Here is a 22,048-nt window from a genome sequence, read left to right as displayed (position 1 = left end):
GATGTGGAAGGAGGAATGAATGAGTGGCCAATCTGCCAGCACAAGGAGGAGTTGTTCTCCAGATCCACTTGGATCCAACTCCCAAGCTCCTGTCTGACCCACTCTCCCTAGATGAGAGTTCTCCAGTTGGAAGCAATTCTTTCATCCAAATTTAATGTTCACTACAAAAACAACTGTACAACAATGGGGTGAAACCTGGTGAAGCTTTTCTGTCAGACACACATACCCGCAACGACACAGATACTCTCCATGTCGAATCTACAGAGTAATGAAAACTGTAGCAGTCTGTATACCCAGCCAAGAACAGGCCAGAATTCCTGCCGAGCAGCTGCCTTGCAGTGAGAAAATAAACACCATTTCAGACACACAAAACCTGCATTTAGCTCTCATTCTACTGGGGCCAGTAAACAGTCCATTTGGCTGGCGGGTGTGGCTCCTAGCTTCAGCCCTACCAGATGATACGAAGCCAGTTTATTAACCGTGTCAGGGCGGATGCAGGTCTGCTCTGGAAGGTTATGTTCGACAGACAGGAAGCTTGGGCTTAGGTCTGATTTTTCTCGGACAGGTGAAGGATCAGAATTGCAAAGTCCTGCGTACCACAAAGTAGCAACCAGGAGGAAGATGAAAGTGCTAGAAGATTGCTCAAGTTGCTTCTTGTACTTGTCCGCCTGTGACTTTTTGTTGTTAGAATGCAACAAAACAAGTAAATACAACGACAGGAAGCTTTCAGCAGGTTTTGTAACAATTTGGCAAAGACTTTAGGTCCCCAAGTCAACCAAAAAATTGTGTTTACAGATGCAGTATCTTTGTTTGCGTTAATACTCTTTATTCATCTTCATTGCATTTTACTAACAATGACTAGAAAAGATGATTTAAATGGTCCACAGAGTTTGAGAAATGTGAAACAGGCAACAACAACAATAATCAAAACTATTCATTGAAAGACACTCCAAACAGAAAAAGAAAAGCCACAGGATGAGCAGAAATATTTGCAGCTCATTAATTAAAACCCTACATTATGTAAATAATGTTCTTTACATTATGTAACAATATTATGTGACACTATTATTTACGAAACCCGGGCAGAGATGTCCTCATCTCCAGAACAAGGGTCCTTGTGAGAAGGGCCCCCACATTCCCCCCTTGGGAGGGAGCCCCTGCTCACAGCACGTGGGTGCGTGGAGGTGGCCCAGTCCCAGGGGTGACTTACCTTTCCCACAGGCCTGCACCAGGCCATACCACTCCCCACAGCTGTTACACAGCAAGGTGAAGGCAGTTTCACGGTGGCCTGTGACATGGCCAGGGGCACAGACGTACAGCAGCTCATCACCCATCTCCAAACCCGTGCGTCCCTGCAGGATAGTGTGTGGGAACGAAGGTGGGTCTCCACATGGCTTCTCTGAGGAGAAGGAATCACAATCAGCTTTCTAGAACCAGGCAGAATTTTTTTTAAAAAAGATTTATTTATTTATGCATATAAGAGCTGGAGTGCAGGCCAGAGGTGTGAGGGTGGGAGGGGGTCAGCGGAGACACCAGAGACAGAGTGGGAAGCAGCACAGGCAGATCCACTGAAATACACTGCTGAGGGCAGCAGGCGAGACAGGAGAGATCTGCTGTGCCATGTGGGTCACCTCCTTGGCTGGGGATCAAACTCGTTCTGTAGCGGCTGCTGAGAGCTTCATAGTGCTGAGACTTAAACCCTTGTGCCACCAGGGAGACCCAAAGGCAGAACTTTTTAAGCCTGTGGGCACTGCCTGAACACTGGAGGGAGTGAGTTTGTGGATGTGGGAGGGGGGCTGTGTTACAGGAACTGTTTCTACTTCACCTTGGCATCCTCTGGCCAGACAGGATACCTGGCACAGGAGAGGCCCTCAAAAACTACCTGAGTGATAAACTACAATTTAGCACAATGTGCTACAACGTTATATTTTAAAATCTCCAAGCAACATTACTCTCTAATGTCCTTGGAAGGAGGACTCAGAGTCTCAAGCTTAACAGCAAGCTCCTTCTATGCCTTATTGACATGTGAATGGGTACTCTTTGTCAAAGGTTAAAATGTTTCAGACCAGAGAGGACAGCAGAGGTACCTCTCCCCTCCCTCAACTTCACTCTTGACATAATACTGTTAAAAGTTTGGAATATACAAATAAACTTGGCTATACATACAGGCTCACCTATGTCCACAGAGAGGTGTATGGTGTCTGCACAGAGGTAGGTAAAAATACAGAAAAAAGTACTTTGCCGTACATGTTTTAACATATGTATATTTTTGTTAGTATCTTATTTTGTTAGGATAAGCTGTAAGTGGAATTGCTGCATCAGAATGATTCAGTGATGCCTTTTTTGCCCCCAAAATGAAAATAACATTTAAATCAAATTTCCTCTCCTAGATTTTTATGTTGGAAAGGAAACTCTCTAGTTCTCATGCAGTAAAATTACCTAAGACACATAGAAAAGCAATTTGTCAGATGCTGAGGAAAGATGACAAAAGAAACTGCAACTTGAACTTGAAGTCACCCTGGCTGGTGTAGCAGCTTGGAGTTTTAGTAGCATCTTCTCAAAAAGAGTCATTGCTCTCTATGTTGTTTAACATGAGGGGTTTTGAATGAAAAAGCTGAGCTGTGCTTCAGAAAGTCAACACAAAATGCTGCGTTTTAGTCAAATCACCTTGGTCTAGGAGATCAAGGACTTATTTCATCCACACCAAGGAGGAACAGGTAGCCATCTAAAGTGATACCCACAAATCCAGGGGTACCACCAAGCAGAGAAGAAGGGCCCTGCATTGCCTTGGTCTGAGAAGAATGGATGAAAGCCAAGTCAGGTTGGACTGAATCCCAACTGCTATCTCAGAAGCAAAAGTTTCCATCATTCTCCACCATCCTCAGCTACCTACTACTGACCAGGCTTTTCTCCTCTTACCAGGATCCAGTGCCTGCAAACTGGGTTTTTTTTAAAATATATATTTGAAAATATATATTTATTTATGCATACAGAACTGGGGTACAGCCCAGAGATGCAGAGGCGGTGAGAGGATTCACCAGACACAGAGTGAGGAGCAGAACAGGTTGGCTGAGGAAGTACACTGCTGAGGGGAGCAGTGGGTGGGTCAGGAGAGGTCTGTGCGCCATGTGGGTCACCTCCCTGGCAGGTGGGGATCAAACTCATGCTGAAGTGGCTTTAGATTCTTAGTGCTGTGCTTTAACCCGCTGTGCCACCAGGGAGGGCCCAAACTGGGGGCTTTTATCAAACACAAGTACTATCAAAGTGATGGAGGAAAGAGAAGAAAACCTGAAGGACATATCACAAGGTTAAAACCTGATTCACACAAGGAGGTGGGGCAGGAGGGAATTAACATGACCAATAACTCAGCCAGAGAAATCAAGACCCTCAGCACCTTATCACAGGGCATAGGGCCCAAGCAGGTGTCAGACTGCTGTGGAGAGGGTGGGAAGCACAGACTTGAGGGTAAAGATAACTGAGATTGGACCCAATGGCCTATTGTGAAATATCTGGTCCTTTTATGATTCCATGTCATTATCCCAAATCAGCAGCAAACAGGCCACTCCACAAAGGAGTGAGCCCCTCCCACGGAGAAAAGAATAATATGAGTGCAGTCTCTGCACTGGCCAGGGCAGCAGTCCTCTGCCCACCTGTGCCTATGCAGGTTTTTCTTTCCACCAATGCTCTACCTCTGCAGGGCAGCAGCCTCCTGCCTGCCCGTGACCTGCACCTGCCGGGGCTTCTCTGCACTGACCTTCCTCAGTGGAGGCCACTCTCAAGACCGCCCACCTGCAACTATGCAGGCCTCTCTCAGCAAGCTGTCTCTTTCAGGAGACAGCTTCTCTTTTCTGTCCCTGTTCCTAATACACCTGCTCTTTAAATATAACTAACATCTCTGTGTTGTGGAGAAACTTGCCTGGGAAAATTGCTGTCTGCCGCTGAAAGGGAAGCTCTGGTGAAAGCTTTCCCAGAGTGAACCCACGGACCCTACACTCCAAACTCATCTCCAAAAACTACATGAAAAGGACCAAAAATTCCTATTTGTTTCACATAGCTTTATTATGGAACCCAACACCAGCTCCTTGGGAGAAGCAGGGTAACTGCTCTGAGAATAGATACATGGGAACTTGAGGCTAAATGTATACCCTCCATGACTCATGAGGTCTTCTCCCACAGAGCCAGTTTCCAGAATGGCATGAGTTAGATTCTGGCTTAGGAAAATCTACGAGATGCTCCTGAGAGGCTGGGTAAACACACTTTATGTCTCTGGAATTCCCACAAATGTTCAAGACAGGAAACATACTTGCTTCTTAGTTGGTGTGATTTCAGAAGCTCTAGGACCACAGTTCCAGGCATTAACACAGCCAAGGGTGTGCCAAAACACCACTCATATCCACATGCAATTTGAATTAGTTCCTTTTGCTAAACTTCCCATTCCGACCCTCACCATAGGTAGCTATGGAAAACAACTGACTCCGTACCTAACCAGTCTTCTCTAGGGAGACCATTTGGGCAGCTTTCACTGTTATTTTACAGCAATTCTGCACATAGGGATTGTGGTTTTTGAACTTCTCAGATTTTAGAGCTGGATTTCAACAGTTTCAACATAAAGACCAAATTCTATTAGCTTCCCTTCCAAGGAAGAAAGATTTCTATAAAAGTTCATGCTTATTGGTCCTCCCTGGTGGCGCAGCGGGTTAAAGCACAGCACAAAGAAGCTTAAGCCACTTTCGCAAGAGTTTGATCCCCGCCTGCCCCGGAGGAGAACCACATGGCGAGGCAGACCTCTCCTGACCCGCCCGCTGCTCCCCTCAGCAGTGTGCTTCGTCGATCTGCCTGTTCTGCTCCCCACTCTGCCTCTGGTGAATCCTCTCACCCTCCGCATCTCTGGCCTTACCCCAGTTCTGTATGAATAAATAAATAAATCTTTTTAAAAAAAGTTCATGTTTATCAAATAAATAGAATTAATAAATCATGACCCATTTTTCCCATTTAAAAAGACACCTTCGCTTGCCAATCAGAACTTCTGATAGTGTTTCCAGCCAGAGTTTAGAACTCATGTGAAAGTTGATGCTTTTCTCCTGAGAATCTGCAAAACTTCCATCACAGTTTTTGAAATTTTAAAGAAGAGTCTATAACCCCCATTATAATTTCAGAAACCAAAGATGTAGAAATTTTGACACAAACACTTGACTTTTCCTCCTTCCTATGGAGTTACCTTTATCAGGCCCACCTGCCAGGCAACTCCCACACTACTCAACACCCAACTAGGACTGAGATATGAGTGAGTTCACAAATTGCATGTGCATCAGAATCACCTGAAGGGCCTATAAACACACATATTCCATTCCTGTGCTTGTTTCTGACTTAGTGGGTCATGGCTAGAGCCCAAGAAGTTGCATTTGTCGTAAGTGTTCAGGTTGTAGGGCAAATGAAGATGCTGACGTTCACGCTACCGCCTCTGTGGCTATGACCTGCTGCCGGAGCCACGTGGGACCATGGGTGTGCGGCACACAGGCCTGACGGTGGACACCTGGATATGATGTGGGCATGCGTAGGTGTGAACACCTGTGCCTGGAGGCTCTTAGGACAGCATTAGTCAGAAACAAGGAGGAAGGCCATGGAGAAACAGCTAAAAGCGGGAGAGTGAGTGACTAGAGAGGCAGGACCAGATGACGATTCCGGAGAGTGCCCAAAGAGAAACAGCAAAGATTCTTCAGAGGCTGGGAAGCCGGCCAGCCTCCTGGTCCCCCCACCCGGCTGCCCTGCCTTGCCAGTCTGTGGGCTTATGCCATAACAGTTCGTGTCGAAGGAGCATTAAAGCTTGTGAAAACTAATGAGGGCTACTGGACTCTCCACCTGTTTGCCAGAATGGATAGAAAACCTGCCTTCTGCTTACTGGCACAACACAGGTAAGGTGCTATCCTGCTCCAGGTGAAAACTTACCTTCAAAATGAGACAAAATGAACATCTAGTGATGGGAACCAGAGCAAAGGTTGCTTATGACTCTGCCGGAGTGGGAAGGGGCAGGGGACCTTTGGAAAGAGATCCAGGAAAATTGCTGAAGGTGAAGGAAATGTTTCAGATTTTGATTGGGTGTTCAGACATATGGTTTTTAATCAATTATAGCTTAAAGAGACTGAAATAATTAAAGATGGGTAAAATATGTATATTTGAGGGTGTTTAATCAGGGTATTCTCTTTGATAATAATAACTATCAAAATGTCTAACAACAGGAAAATGTTTAATTTATGGTACATTCATATGACGGGTCATTGTAACAGTTATTAAAAAGTCACCTTCCGGCCCTCCCTGGTGGCACAGTGGGTTAAAGCACAGCACTAAGAAGCTAAAGTCACTTCTGCATGAGTTTGATTCCCGCCTGCCCTGGAGATGACCCACATGGTGCGGCAGACCTCTCCTGACATGCCCGCTGCTCCCCTCAGCAGTGTACTTCGTCAGTCTGTCTGTTTTGCTCCCTACTCTGTCTCTGGTGAAGCCTCTCACTGCCCCTGTGCCTCTGGCTTTTACCCCAGTTCTGTATGCATAAATAAATAAATCTTTAAAAAAAAGTCACCCTCTGGAGCATATTCAATGTTATGGGAAAATATATAGTGAGTGAAACCCTCAGTTTGGTAAACTAAAATCATTGCTTGGGAAGAAAAAGACTGACACTAAGGAATCTCAGGGCAGACTAGTGAATGATTTACATTTTCTTCATGCTCTCTACAATGTCCACATATTTAAAATTGGAAAATATATTAAAATGCAAATGGAGCGAATGATACCTATCTCCTGGGGTTGCTACCAGATCTAAGGAAGCCATGCCTCATTTAGTGCCTACTGCAAGTCTGGTACTTACAGGGACATAAATAAAAGTGAGTTCCAGCTCCCAAGTAACTCGATGAAGACTTAGATTTCTTTTGAATTGTTCTTTTGTAAATGAGAAACATTTCTATTGATAATTATGGTGGGACAACCCGCCTAAACAAAAAATGTCCTGTGCAGACTTTAAGGCCTTAGACCCGCCATGAGACCATGATGCATCCCAGCTGGAATGGGGAGTTCTGGGAAGTTGAGCTCTTTAGGGCAAAGATCACCTAAAAAAAAAAAAAACCTTTGAGACTACTTCTAGGCATTAGGCTTTTAACATTTTTTTCTCCTATTTATTAGCTGTGACTTAGAACAAATTATTTAACCTTGCTGGGCTTCATGGTTCTCATCTATCAGGCAAGAACAACAACAGTAACTTCCTTCAGGATTAGTGAATGAGTGAATACAGGCAACATAGTGTGAATGAGTGAGTGAGTGAATACAGACAACGTATTTTGGCTTTTGCACTTAGCATAATGTTTGAGACTCACTGTTTTGCATGTGTTGCTATTTCATTTTTTAAAAAGATTTATTTACTTATGCACATAAAAACTGGGTGCAAGGCCAGAGGTACATAGAGGGGTGTGGGAGGACTCACCAGAGACAGAGTGGGGAGCAAAACAGGCAGATGTACTGAAACACACTGCTGAGGGGAGCAGCAGGCAAGACAGGAGAGGTCTGCTGTGCCATGTGGGTCAGCAACCTGGCTGGGGATCGAACTCATGCTGCAGTGACTGTGGATAGCTTCATGGTGCTGCACTTTAACCCCTTGCGCCACTAGGGAGACCCCCACTATTTCATTCTTTTCATTGTTGAATCCAAGATGAAAATGCCATAATGTTTTGATACGTGGATGGACTGATGGACATCTGGGCTGTTTCCAGAGTTTGGCTTTTGTGATAAAGTTGCAGTGGACATTTGTCTACATGTTTTTTTTTTATGATCATATGTTTCTTTTGGATCATTGCATAGGTGTGGGTTTTAATCACATGGCACATGCATGTGATGCTCTGCTCCTTGCTTTTGAAAGAAATGAGGAATTATTTATTGGAAATAGTGTGACGTCAAGGTCAGAAGACCATGCTGTTATCACACTGTTGTGAGAGCTTGCTTGTAGCTAAAGCCTACCAAGAAGCACAGTTCATACTTGCTGAGGTTTTTTTGCTGTGTCAGGCACTGGGCTAAGTGATTTGCTTGCGATGTCCCCTCCTGACAATGTTATGTCATGGAATTTGAATATTCTTCCCAAGGCAGGGAAGTGGTAGAGCTGAGATTTGAACCCAGGCATCCTTGGTACAGAATCCTTGGGTCTAACTATTGTCCTCCAGAAGTTTTCTTCTGAGTTTTCTCTACCTCTGTCATAGAGGGTTTGGAGCACTTTACACAGAGGACAAGTTTGGGGTTTCCTGATTTCCTACCAGACTGTACCATTGGCACCCTGCATGATCTTCAGAAAATGTTCAAAACCAACTTCCTTGTCAAAATCCCTGCAGCAATTTGAGATTTCCCCTTAACATTCAGTCTAATTTTCCCATTGCTGCACCCCTACTTTTTTCCTGACCTCTCCAGCCCAATCTTGGACCACTGTTTCCCGCCAGACCACCAGTGCCAAATAAGCATGCTATTCTGCAAACACACCAGCGTTTTTCCTGCATAAAGTAAGTTAAAACAAAAACAAAAACCCAAAAATCAGATCATACTCTACATCTTCTGAGACTTGAACAATGTGTCTTGAAAGATATTCCAGGCCAGAGTTCTCATTCCTCTCATTGTAGACACTATCTTGCTTCCTCTCTGACCCACACTTCTTTCTTCCCTCCTTTCTTGTGTTCATGGTAGGAACTCAGTACAGAATACCAGGTGGTGGCCCCAGTGAGAGCAGCCCTCCCATTGCCCAGAGGATACTTCACTCACAGTCTGACTTCAGAAGGAAGTCCAGACTTGCGCATGATCTGCATGTCCTCCAACCACCCACCCCTCTCTGCAGACTTCGTTGTCAACTTCTTAGACACTTCTCTAGCTGAGCTCAAATGTATGGATGATAACTGATTGACATCTGTGAAGAGGATTAGTACCATAGGATATTAAAATAATATTGTTTTGGAAAAGAAACACATGTCTTTTGCAGCAACATGGATGGAGCTGGAAAAGATCATGCTTAGTGAAATAAGTCAGAAAGAAAAGGAAAAATACCTGATGGTTTCTCTCATAGCAGGAATATAACGGAACAGGCGAGAAAATAATGATAATGATGAACAGCCATATACCAGAGACATTTTGTGGGGGTGGAGAGGGGGATGGGATGAAAAACAGTGGGGGGAGGGAAATGCACTGGGCTATGGTGATGGCACATGGGTGATTTGGTGATGGGAAACCCAAGGGGATTGCAACTGAGATAGAAAAATGCACAAAAATATGTAAAAATAAACTATTATAAAATTTAAAAAATAATAATATTGTTTTGGTATGTTCTACTGGTTGTTCCCCCACAAATAGGCTCCCAAAATACCATAGGGATGTCTCTCCACATCAGGATTCTCTAGACAGTAATCCCGCCCAGCAATTCCTCTATCGTTGGTGAAACCAGTTGCACTAAATGAGATTCTGAAGTGTAAGGGAGTGAGGTGAGGTTAGAATGGCCACAGCTACAGCAAAGCAAGCTCTCTAAGGGCTGAAGTCATGCATAAGGGTTACTTCTTCCAGTAAACACTTCACCTGTAAACACCTCCACAACTGTTGGCTTCTACAAGCAGAGAGGAATGCTTGTCTGTGCTCTTCCTGAAGGAAATGTTAAAAGTACAAACAGAAGTTGAGGAATTGCCCATAAGTCACATGAGGAGAATTAGCTGTGTGGATTTGAGTCCCCACGTCTGGAAGATAGGTCTTCCTTCAAATGACCTTACTACCGGGTAAACTAAGGCAGGTCAGGTCTGGGTATGAGGGGAGGTCTTGGAGACAGAAGGAAACAGCTCTGTATTTGAGTTACACATGAATTAAAAATCCTGGTGTCTCTGACCATGGGCTTCTCTGTTCTGAATCTGAACAAGCTCCTGGAGGATTTGGAGAGAAATGAGGACTACTGTGGGTAAATATTCTGGGAATGTTTGTTTGGCCTTTGCTCTAACTGGGGTGCACCTTGCTTTCTCTATTTTCTCCAGAACTCTGAGCCCCATAAGGACATTTTATAGGAAAGTGAATGACAGACTCTGAGTGAGCCAGTGACCTTTGCAGGTCCCAAGGCTGTTGTGAAACAGCACATAAAGTTTAGGAGCTCCCAGGCTTGAGGACAGGGTTGTCCTTGGTCTAATCAACTCTGCAAACTTTGGTGTGTGTGTGTGTGTGTGTGTGTGTGTGTGTGTGTGACTCCTCAGGGGTGTCATCAAACCAGAAAGCCAAGCATGATGCAATGGATGTGCCAGCAGGCAGTTCCAGGCTGCAGCCCAGCCCCTCTGTGTAACACAGAAGTGGAGAAGTCTGTCCAGGTCATTAGTGCCTAGAGCCTCAGCTCACAAAGCTATCCCAGAGACAGCCGACTCAGGACTACAGGAGAAACTGTACCACTTTTATGACTGCTCAGACATGGGCATTCGTAAGACTTGGCTTTTTTATCTGTCAGGATAAAAAATCCTGACCAATCTAACCCACATTTTGGGAATGAGAGACCTCAGTCCTTGGAAAGCAAGACCTAATGTTTTCCAGGCCTGGGCCTGTGGGCCACAGGCAGGGAGCTTCAGTGCTTCCTGGGGTGGGGATTATTTAGATTGCCCTGTGCAAGCGCCTCAGACCTGCTTCACCGATTCTCAGGCCTGAGCAGTGAACTTGACTTGTGCTCCCAAAGAAATCGTGCAATGGCTCACGCTGAGTTAGTCTCTCCTCAGGCCATGTTACTGTCCTCTCTGGCTGCAGTGTCCTCTCCTCCCTCCCCTCCCTGTTATCGCCACAACAGACAATCCTTCAAGTTCTCCCTCAAGTGCCACGGCCTCCCTAATTATGGGTCTCCCCTAAGTATTCTCCTTTGTATCATGGGAACATGTTAAGCGTTGACTTATACACGCTCAACTTTGTTCCCTTATCATTCTTTTTCCTTCCACCACCTGCCCCTTTCCCTCTTCATTTCAGCCTCAGGATGTTTGGCAATGTCCACTGGTTTTTGAGTGTTTTTTGTTGTTGAATTTCCTGCTGTGTACATTAAACTGTCACCCTCTTGAGGGTGAGGATCTACCCACCCCTCCTCCTACACACATGTCCATGTGAAGCCCCCACAAGTCTGGACACAGGGCAAGTAAACCAAAGGCCAAGGCCAGGTCAATAATAATAGGTGCTGAGTCTTCATACTCCCTTGGGAGACCTTGAATGAGTAGGTTTTATTAGTTGTTCAAAGCAGGGCAATTGGTTCCAGTCTTATGATCATAATCGGAGAATTTTCCAAAGCTGTTCCTGATGCGTGCAGCCTCCTCCAGGCAGAAGTGGGAATTGGCTGTTCTCAGAACTCCAAGAGCATCCCCCTGTCTTTGTGATGACGTGAAGGAAAGGACTCACTCTACCCTGGTTTTCAGGGAAATCTAGGCAACAGTTGATAGGCAGGCGGAGTGGCAGGTAGTACGCAGAGATGAGTGGGTGGCTGGGGAAGAGCTGCAGGCAGGCAGTGGCTTAGAGGAGGCCTATGCCTCAGAGTGCAGCCTACCGGGGCAACAGAGAGATGAGATTTGAAGCTCCCAGACTCCAAGCCACCAACCCCACCAAACCCCCAGACCAGCTGCCAAAAGAAGCAAAGCTAGAGAACCCAAGTGGAGGCAGCTTATTTCATCAGCATCCAGCTGGTTAAAAATAACTTCACTTATTGGTTTAAATGAGATCACCACAGGACTGGAAATTCACTGTCAGTGAAACAAAAATACAGGAAGGAAAATGAGAAAAGTCTGCATTTATGATGAACGTTGTTTCAGAAAAGAAGCAGAGAAAGCGGCCTGCAAGTCCCACAGGCTCTGTTTTCTTTCCGGTCTCTTCCTGAGGCACAGGGCTGCCATTTTTAGAAAGAGCGTTCTTCTTTCCTCTTGTCTTGCCAAAGAGGGGCAGAGACGCAGAACTAGGTGCCATGAAGCATCGTCAGGAAAAAGCAACCGTTGGAGATAAACTGAGTTGCGGTGTACACGGAGCAAGACCTCACCTACACCCCGGCAGGAACCTCAAGGAACGGGCTGTTCTCCTCACTTCCGCCCAGGCAGCACCTTCCCGCCACACACAGATAGCCCTTGTTAACTGCGCTTCAACAAAGGCCCCACTGAAGAAAAGCAGAGGGCCTGTGGGAGCGGCTCACATGCTCTTTCTAAAGGACGAAAGGCAGAGGAGCAGGGACACAGTTTTTTTCTGAGCGACCTTGAGGAATCCATCCTGTCTTTCTAGAATGTTCGAGATCAACTCTCTGAACCCGACCAGTTCAGCATGCAATCCGAGTTCCTTTCTGCTTCACCAGAAGCCTCCTTGCAAATCAGGTTTGGTAGGGTGGAGACTCCTGTCTCCCCTTCAGCACCCTCCCTGGGGACCTCTCTTGGCCTCCAGGGGAGGGCAGGCCAGGCAGGGCTTCATATAGCTGCCCAACGAGCCATGCAGCATTCCTGCTCTGCTAAAATGACTCCAGTCCTCTCACAGGCCTCATGAATCTGCTTCATCTTTGCCCCCACAACTCAGTTTTTTTTTGTTTTGTCTGCTGCTGTTATTTTTTTTGGAGGAGTAGGTGGGCCATTTGGGGGGATATTTTTATTTTTGTATAATTTCAAAGTTACAGAAAAATGGTAAGAACAAGGAATTGCCATAATACAATTTCTCCAGAATGTGTTTTCATTTTGCCCTATTTGCATTATCACTCTTCTCTGTCTTGATACAGATGACACATACTTAGAAACAGGTATCCACAGAGAGAGCCCAGGATGTTATACATCACATACACATGCCTGTACGTGTATATCTGTATCTATAATTCCTTTCTGAAACTTTTGTGAGTAAGGTGTAGATATGTTGTCCCATGGCCTCTAGAAAGCTTGGTATGCATGTTCAAGAACAATGATTTTTTTTTTGCATAACTATTGTGTAGTTGTTAAAATCAGGAAATTTAAGCACTGCCACAATACTATTACCTAATTCATACTCCATATTCAGATGACCTCAATTATAGCTTTTTCTCCTGGCCTAGGACACAATCCATGATCACATATTTGTTGTTGTTGTTTTTTTAATCTCTTTAAATCTAGAAAAATTGCTCAGGATTTTTATTTTGGCCTAATCCTTGACATTGAAAACCAAAACAAAACATGAGGTTGGCCTTTTTCACGTTATTTTTCAATTTAAGTTTAGCTGTTTGCTCAATTTAAATATTTTTGGCAGGAATATCAGTGAGATTATTGTTCTCTAAGTGGCCATCAATTGGACCATAACTCAATTTTGTAGTCATTATCACAGGTTTAGCCTCAGTGCTCTGGATGTGAGTGGACGTTTCCAAACTTTAGCTTTACGCACTGCCATTGTGGGCAAAAGGCATGCATGCTGGCATGCACACAAGCTATCTGAAGGCCTGAGAGGTGGAAAACTTAGCTTAGCCTTTTGGATGATAAGGAAAACATGACCAGTCACCCCTGACCTGACCAACTGGCAGCCAACTCCTGGAAGCAAGGCCTCTTAACCAAGGACTGACCACAGACTGATGCATGATGCCAGCTGAACACAGCAGAAGAACTCAACTGCTGGTCCCATGAAATAATGACTTTAATTGTTTTAAGCCACGATCCCTTGGGGTGTGAGATAGTAGAACCTCATACCTTTCTTCGTCAGAGGAAAGAGATACGACTCAGAATTCCTACATATTAGAGATCTCTGTAGAAAGAAGATTGTTCTGTTTTCCTTCTGTCTCTGTCCTGGCTCCCTCAGGAAATGGAACTTTTGTGTATATTTGGGATTTAAAGGATTATTTTAAAAATTAAAAAAAAAAAGAAGTCAGCAGCATGGATAGCATTCTCTCTAGGTTGTCCTGGAGGAAGCCTGCATCCTTCAGTTCCTTATTTGGACACAGAAGATTCTCACTCTTTTAAATAAGTCTTCAAATGCAAAAGTCTTCTGGAGGGAGAGCCCAGCACAGAAGAGAAGCCCATTACTAACAATAGCTAACAAGCACCAGTCAGGGGCTTAGGGTTTCCCAACACTTCTGGCCCCTGCCTGAGAGATTAGGATTTCTGTCTCTGGGAAGCAGCCTAAGGGTTTAAATTTCTAACAAGTTTGTCTGGTATTTCTCATCATCAGAGTAGTTCTTAATCCAGGCAACATATTAAACTCATTTGAGAGTTAAAAACAAAACAAAACAGGCCCTCCCTGGTGGCTCAACAGGTTAAAGCACTGCACTAAGAAGCTTAAGCCGCTTCCTCATGAGTTCGATCCCCGCCTGCCCTGGAGGTGACCACATGGCGCGTCAGACCTCTCCTGACCAGCCCGCTGCTCCCATCAGCAGTGGACTTCGTCAATCTGCCTGTTCTGCTCCCCATTCTGTCCCTGGTGAATTCTCTCACCCTCTGCATCTCTGGCCTGTATCCCAGTTCTGTATGAGTAAATAAATAAATCTTTAAAACAAAACAAAACAAAACCCAATGTCCAGAACATGTTTACCTGACTCTCTAGGGTTGGCACCCAAGTTCAGTATTAAAACTTCCCAGACAGGAGCAAGGTGCAGTGAGTTAGTGGCTAGTAATTGTTATGTCCAGTGAACTGTCCCTGAGACTCCTTTATGATTTTCTCCTCACTGTTCAGCTGATTTCCCAGAATGAAGTTGAATTTTTTTTTTCTCAGAAATATCCCCAAATCCTTTTGAGGAGGAAAAATGATTTTTTTCTGTGTGGTGTCCACCATGAAAAAAAAAACTAAAGAGCAAGATGCATCAGCCACTATAGCAGTGCTGTGAGGGGTGCCCCATATTCCCAGGATACCTTTATGATCCCCAGGGCCAGGGGCTCCTGGTGGGAACCTGTGCTTCTTTGTCAGAGGGTGGTATGCACGTTACTGGAGCCCTTGCCTGGGCACACCAAAGCCCAGAAGAACCTGGAAATTTTTATCTTTCTGAAGCAGCTTAGTGCCTTACAGGTATAGTAGCATAAGGATCTAAGTTTTCTGACCCTTGATCAGGAAAAACATGATGACCTACAATTCCTCCAGAGAGCCCCTGACTTTACCACCCCTAGCCTTCACTTGGCATCTCAATCCTTTGCTTGGCTTGCTAACTTTCTCTGTCTACCTTCCTATAGCCCTAAAGGCTTTTCTTTGGAAGACTTACTGGTAAACTATGTTCAGTGAAACCTCATCTCATCGTTTGCTTCTAGACAACAACACAACCCAAGCAGTCAACTCTCAAAAGCACACCTTCAAAACCTTTCCCAAGGCGCTGGCACTGACCTTCATTCTTTATACAAAGCGCATTGTATGTGCCCCCAGGAACTGGGTTGCTCTCAATTTTCACATCAACAGCTCTCAGGATCTGCTGTTCACCACTCCCCTTGCTACACACAGTTGTCCTGAAATACAAAAAGAACACGTGAGGTTAGGAGAAGTAACCCAAAATGGGAAAGAACAGTTATTTTTGCTGTGAGCTCTGAATTGGAAGATTTTTCTGATGCAGGAACTTTGACTTAAAGCATCAAAGTAGAAATATTCTCCCCAAACACAGGTCTAAAATTAGAAAAACATAGCTGATTTTTTATTTGAAGTCATATGGATCAGCTCAGATTTCAGCACAATACACTATTGATCCCTTCAGTATGTTTTTTATTTCACATAATTCTGTTTTCCTTTGTTAGTTCATTTCTTTTTTCTTATGATAAATCATTAGTTCATGAACCTTTGGCCTTTTTCTTATATAAACATTTTATTACTTTAGATTTCCCCCTAGAGACAGCTGTAGTAGCATGTAAATTTGACTATATTTTCAAGATCATTCAATGTTTTAGATATATGTTAACTTCCATCATAATTTAATTTGTGTTCCATGATTACTTATAGATATCTTTTATAAAAATGACTAGAATAAAAAAAAGATCCATCTGGCAATCTTTTGTTTTTTTCCTTTGGAGCAACTCATTTGCTTATACTTAAATCAATACGAAATGTCTTCCAATATAAATCTGCCATCTTAACATATATTTTTAAAGATTTATTTTTATTTATGCATACAGGAACTGGGCTATAGGCCAGAAGTGCTGGGAATGAGTGTATTCACCAGAGACAGAGTGGGGAGCAGAAGAGGCAGACTGACTGAAATGCCCTGCTGAGGGTAGGAGTGAGGAGACAGGAGAGGTCTGCTGCGCTGTGTGGGTCACCTCTGGGCCAGGGATTGAACTCATGCCACAGTGGCTGGTGATAGCTTCATAGCACTGAGAATTAACAACCCCTGCGCTACAAGGAGGTCTACCAAGCGTTTTCTATTTGTTGTGCCGAGTCTCTTGTCCTCTCTTTTCTCTCCTATTTTGGATTGTTTGAATGTAGATTTTCTATTTTCTCTGTAGTGGTTGGAAGTTATATATCCTTTCACTGTTCTTTTGGTGGTTACTTTGGGTGTTACAACATGATCCTTTGACCTATTTAATATTACCTTTACCTTCTTCCCCAACAATGCAATTTAAAATGCTTAAAATGCTATGTATGTATTAGTATATTTGAAATACTTTCTGAATTATATACAACTTTTTAGTGCTTAGAATTATTATTGCTTTATATATTACCTAACTTTAATTTATCTACATATTACCCTTCCCAGTCACTTTTTTTTACCATTATTTTTTGAAGACATTTTCACTGGGCATAGAATTCAGTAATTTTCATCATTTTCTTTCTCTTCTACTTTTGGAATTCTAATGACATGTATCTTCTTTCTTTACCTTTTACCATTTCTTCTCTACACTATTTTTTTTTTCTGCTCTTTACTCCGTATATTTTCCTCTGAAATATGTTCCAGTTCACTAATTTTCTTTTTGGCTCTTTTTTTTTTTTTTTTTAAAGATTCATTTATTTATTCATACAGAACTGGGGTACAGGCCAGAGATGCGGAGGGTGAGAGGATTCACCAGAGACAGAGTGGGGAGCAGAACAGGCAGATCTACGAAGTACACTGCTGAGGGGAGCAGCGGGCGGGCCAGGAGAGGTCTGCCACACCATGTGGATCTCCTCCGGGGCAGGTAGGCGGGGATCGAACTCATGCGGAAGTGGCTTAAGCTTCTCAGTGCTGTGCTTTAACCCGCTGCGCCACCAGGGAGGGCCCTCTTTTTGGCTCTTTTTAATCAACTGCTTTATCTATCAAATTCTTTATCTTAGTTATTATATTTTTCATTTCTAGAATTTCAGTTTGGTTATTTTTATAGTTTATAGTCTTCTGCCAAAATTCTCTTTCTAGTTTTTCTGTCTTTGAATATTTTAGAGTTATTTTAAAGTCTGCATGTACCAGAATATGTACAATTTCTATTGGCTGTTTTCCCTAACTTTTATTCTCATTGCCTTGGCTCCTTCTAGATTGGTTACTTGTATTTTGTGACAAGTAAAATGCCTAAGACAGTGTTATCTTCCTCTAGAGAGCAATTTTAGAATCAGCTCTGCTAACTTCCTGGAGTACAGAACTTCAGTATCTTCTCAATCTAAACTCATGGCTTCAGAGAACTTGAAGCAGTTCTAATGAGGGCCTGTATACTTCCAGGTTTTTTCTTATTCTTGGGGGTTATAATATAATATTTCAACCTAAATGGGACTCTCCAGACTCCCTCCTATTCAAAACCTGAATTTCAATATCTGTCTTCCTAATCCTAATTGGTTATCAAAATTGTCATTTAGCTTTATGAATCTGCAGAAGTTCTAGGGAAAAAGTCGTTTCAGATTCTGGATTCACCATTATAGACCTCCCTCCTCTTCCAGATTTTTTAAAAAAGATTTTATTTTTTTATGCATATAGAACTGGGGTACAGGTCAGAGGTGCAAAGGCAGTGAGAGGATTCACCAGAGAGAGTGGAGAGCAGAACAGGCATATCGACAAAGTACACTGCTGAGGGGAGCAGCGGGCGAGATAGGAGAAGTCTGCTGAGCTATGTGGGTCACTGCCAGGGCAGGGATTGAACTCCCACTGAAGCAGCTGAGGCTAGCTTTGCAGTGCTGCGCTCCAACCCACTGTGCCTCTAGGGAAGGCCCTCCTCTTCCAGATTTATGTATGTACTCAACACAAGTTCATGGAGCTACACATCAGATCTACATCTATATACCTACTACGTTATCAGTTGCAAGCTGCACCATGCATTTAATAATTTTCAGTGAGGAAGGGAGATGACTGTGGAGATGAAATATACCTACTAATGGTTAGACACTTCTTGGTTCCAAAAACATTAAGTGGAGAATTATTATTAATATGTTAATAATAATAAGCAAATAAGCCAAGTAATTATATTTGTTTATAAAGAAATATAATTTCAACAATGTAGTCCTTACAGCAAAACCAGAGAGGATAGACCTATTCAATCACCCAGTCCTGGCTTATAATGCTAGGGAGTCACCAGATTCTAAGTTGTCTCTTATCTGATACAATAATTGAAAGTCAAGAATAATATTTATACTTAGCTAAAATATGGCAATGTGCAGTACAGGACATACTTGTCTAGTTAGGAATCTGGATGTAAAATATAAGGCAGAGAGGACTACCATTTCAGTCTTTCTGAACAGCACTAGCTGCAGCCTCAGTTGTCCTGTTTCTGCAGTTACTTCTTCACATGTGGCCCATTTTGTGGCACGAGTCAGCATGGCTCAGTGTTTTCCATGGTCCACGCCATCATCAGACACCTTCAGGATCATTATAAACCAAACGATTTCTTGGGGCCCATTTTGCTCTTTCACATTCCTATGGCATACATAAGGAGGTACAGCTGGCTAAAGAAGTAGCTACAGCACCATCAGAAAGTTTTCTTGCGGGCCACAGGATGAATTTCTCTGCAAGGATTCCATGGGTCAGGAAATCAGCCAGATCATGGTTAGGGAATGGTTAGGCTCTGCTCTGTAATGTATAGGGCCTAAGCTAGAAGACTTGTAAGCTAGTCATAACTCAACAGAATAACACAGTAGGCTAGAATCACCAGGAGGCATTTCCACTTACATGTCTGGCAATCAATACTGGCTATTCACTGGTATGCTGGCTGAGATTACTGGTGTGAGGCCCTACATGGGGCATCTCCACATGGCCTATTCTGGATAGCATGACCATCTCAGATAGTCAGAAGCCTCATGGGCATTTCAAAAGTGAGTGTGTCAGAAATTCAGTCTGGATGCTTCTGACCTAACCTCAGAAGTCACATAAGATTACTTCTGCTATAATCTAGTCTTCAAGACAATACTATACTCATTAAGGAGAAAGGGCATACTTCTCACAGGAGTAATGTGAAAGAATTTTGGTCATATTTTTAAACCTTTCCCATCTCTTCCTCTATATGTGTATGCAGATGGATTCGACAGAGAAAGACAGTTAAAAAACAAACAAACAAACAAACAAACAGTTAGGAGTCATTACCTCTGAGGTAGGGAAGAAGAGAGAGACTCACATTGTACTCTATGCAGATTTATATTATCTGAAATTTTTACAACCAGCATGTATTATTTTGTAACTTCAAAAAGAAATTCAAAATAACAAAGTAAGGGGAAAAGTACTGTGAGAGAACTCCATGAAAAGTTATTATGTGAGAACTCAAAATAAGAATGCACTGGAAGCCACTGCGAACTGTACTTTGCCTCTCCTGGCACCTCAACAGAACAATTGTTGCCCAATGAGTCCCTGCAGGCAGTCAGGGTGTTGGTAAGTAGAACTTCCCTAGCCCACAGTTCTTACCCAAGAGTGCCATCCGCCAGCCAGCCTGTGGTACACACTGCAAAGGCACAGTCCTGCACGACCCTCTGCAGTTCGTCTGCAGACACCAGGTGAGCGCCTTGGTTCTTGCAGGAGAGCCGAGCTGCCTCCAGCTGCAGGCCCTGCGAGCCATTCAGAGACTCCAGCACAAAGAGCTTTCCTGGGTGGGAACAAGCATGAACACAGACTGTCTTTAGGATCCATGGGAATTTCACCTCAGAAAACTGCTCACTGGCAGATGCTAGTCTGAATTGTTTCCTATTTGCCTGGAGACCAAAGTACCCACTGCACTCATTCCTGGGGGCAGGAGATGGCAAATACACTAAGGCTTTATTCATTCATTTTTTTGGTTCCTCTTTAAAAAATAAAACTTTAAGCATGTGCTTTGGCAGCTTTAAGTGGACAAATCCTTCAAATCTTCCTCTTAAAAAGCTGTTTCACAAACACCTGGTGGCAAGGTTCAGTGTCCCAGGTTCCCCTGAGTCAGGGGTCCAAGAACTCAGCCCTGACTTCTGCCTTCATCTGCCTTCCCCAGCCCTGTGGTGACCCCATGCACAGCAGGTTGCTTTCTTTTCTCTGTCCTATTATTTCAGGACACTACCAGGTTCTTCCCACAATGAGAATGCTTGTGCTTGCTAGACTTCTCCCTGACTGAACCAGAAGGCTGTGGCATGTCCAGATTACCTTGGCTTCCTGCAGCACATGGGCATGACCTAGGCCTCAAAGGATGTGTGACAGGTGAGTAGAATGAACTCAGGTAGATATGGAAGCTGAGGCCAATATCTCTTAGGAATATAGACATGAAAATATTAAAAAAAAATGTACTAGCAGGCCCTCCCTGGTGGAGCAATGGGTAAGGGAGCAGCACTGCAAGCTAGCTACAGCCACTTCACTGCGAGTTCAATCCCCAGCCCTGGAGGTGATCCACATGGTGCAGCAGACCTCTCCTGACCCGCCCGCTGCTCCCCTGAGCAGTGTAGTTCGTTGATCAACCTGTTCTGCTCCCCACTCTGTCTCTGGTGAATCCTCTTACCACCCTGGCACCTCTGGCTGGTACCCCAGTTCTATATGCATAAATAAAAAAATAAATCTTTAAAAAAATACTAGCAAACCAAATCCAGCATTTTATATGTATGAATGCATGCATGTATCCACACACATATGTATATGCACACACATACCTATATATTGGGTTGTCAGAAAAGTCATGACATATTTTTTCTATATTTTCAAGCAAAAATACATCATAGCTTTTCTGACAACCCAATATTTAAAACCTTCCCATAAAGAAACCTCAAACATATATACTCTCGTTACCAAACATTTAAAAAACAAAAATTCCCCTTGGGGAGATCATTAATAGAAGAAGGAACACATTTTCAGTTTATTTTTAAATCCATCATAATAAACCTGATGTCTAGTATAACTATAAGAATATTACCAGAAGTGAAAATTACAGGGCAGTATATTTCATGAACACAGACTCAATGATTCTTAATCTGTTTATTCATGCTAAGCTCAATTCTAGATCAGCGCTTTTCACTACAAAGCCTCTCTGTAGAATTCCATCCATATATATACCTTCGAAGACTATCCTCACACAGATGAATCACATTGTTCTCTTAAGTCCAGACCTTTTTCATTCACCCCATCCACCACTCCACCAGCAACTCTCTCTCTTAACTGGGCAATAAAACAGCATCTTGGTATGGTCTCTCTCTCCAAACTTAGCCTGGTCCCATGAATTCACCAAACATATATATGCCTTTAGGATGATCACTTCAAAATACACATCTGGTTAGTTACTATACTGTGCAAAGCAGTCAATGGATTTTTTTCCCTTTTTTTTTTAAAGATTTATTTATTTGTACATTCAGAACTGGGGTACAGGCCAGAGGCTCAGGGGTGGTGAGAGGTTTCACCACAGACAGAGTGGGGAGCAGAACAGGCAGATCGACGAAGTACACTGCTGAGGGGAGCTGCGGGCGGGTCAGGAAAGGTCTGCCGCACCATGTGGTCACCTCTGGGGCAGGCGGGGATCGAACTCATGTGGAAACAGCTTTAGTTTCTCAGTGCTGTGCTTTAACCTGCTGCGCCACCAGGGAGGGCCTTTTTTCCCTTTTTTTGGATTAAAATAAAACTTGGCCTATGAAGTCCCACATCAGTGCATTCATACCAGTTTTCCTACCAGCCACTGTCTCTTGTCATATGTCCCATTCTCTTTGCCGCTGTTTCTTTGCACATGATTTTCTCTACCTAGACATTCTTTTTTTTTTT

The 22,048-nt window shown here is 43.6% G+C and overlaps 1 protein-coding gene across 1 annotated transcript in view; it reads right to left on the bottom strand.

The window, feature by feature from the left end:
• Positions 1 to 22,048, bottom strand: part of SUSD5 (sushi domain containing 5) — a 36,895-nt gene that overhangs the window by 11,196 nt on the left and 3,651 nt on the right. The window contains 3 exon segments of the mRNA XM_004676639.1: positions 1,211 to 1,399; positions 15,304 to 15,422; positions 19,754 to 19,931. Coding sequence (XP_004676696.1) covers positions 1,211 to 1,399; positions 15,304 to 15,422; positions 19,754 to 19,931 — 486 coding nt within the window.

This window comes from Condylura cristata, unplaced genomic scaffold (assembly GCF_000260355.1).
Source record: "Condylura cristata isolate star-nosed mole 26May11 unplaced genomic scaffold, ConCri1.0 scaffold00004, whole genome shotgun sequence".
NCBI lineage: Eukaryota > Metazoa > Chordata > Mammalia > Eulipotyphla > Talpidae > Condylura > Condylura cristata.
Note: the sequence above shows the minus strand (reverse complement) of the source record. Positions and strands in the feature narration are given on the sequence as shown.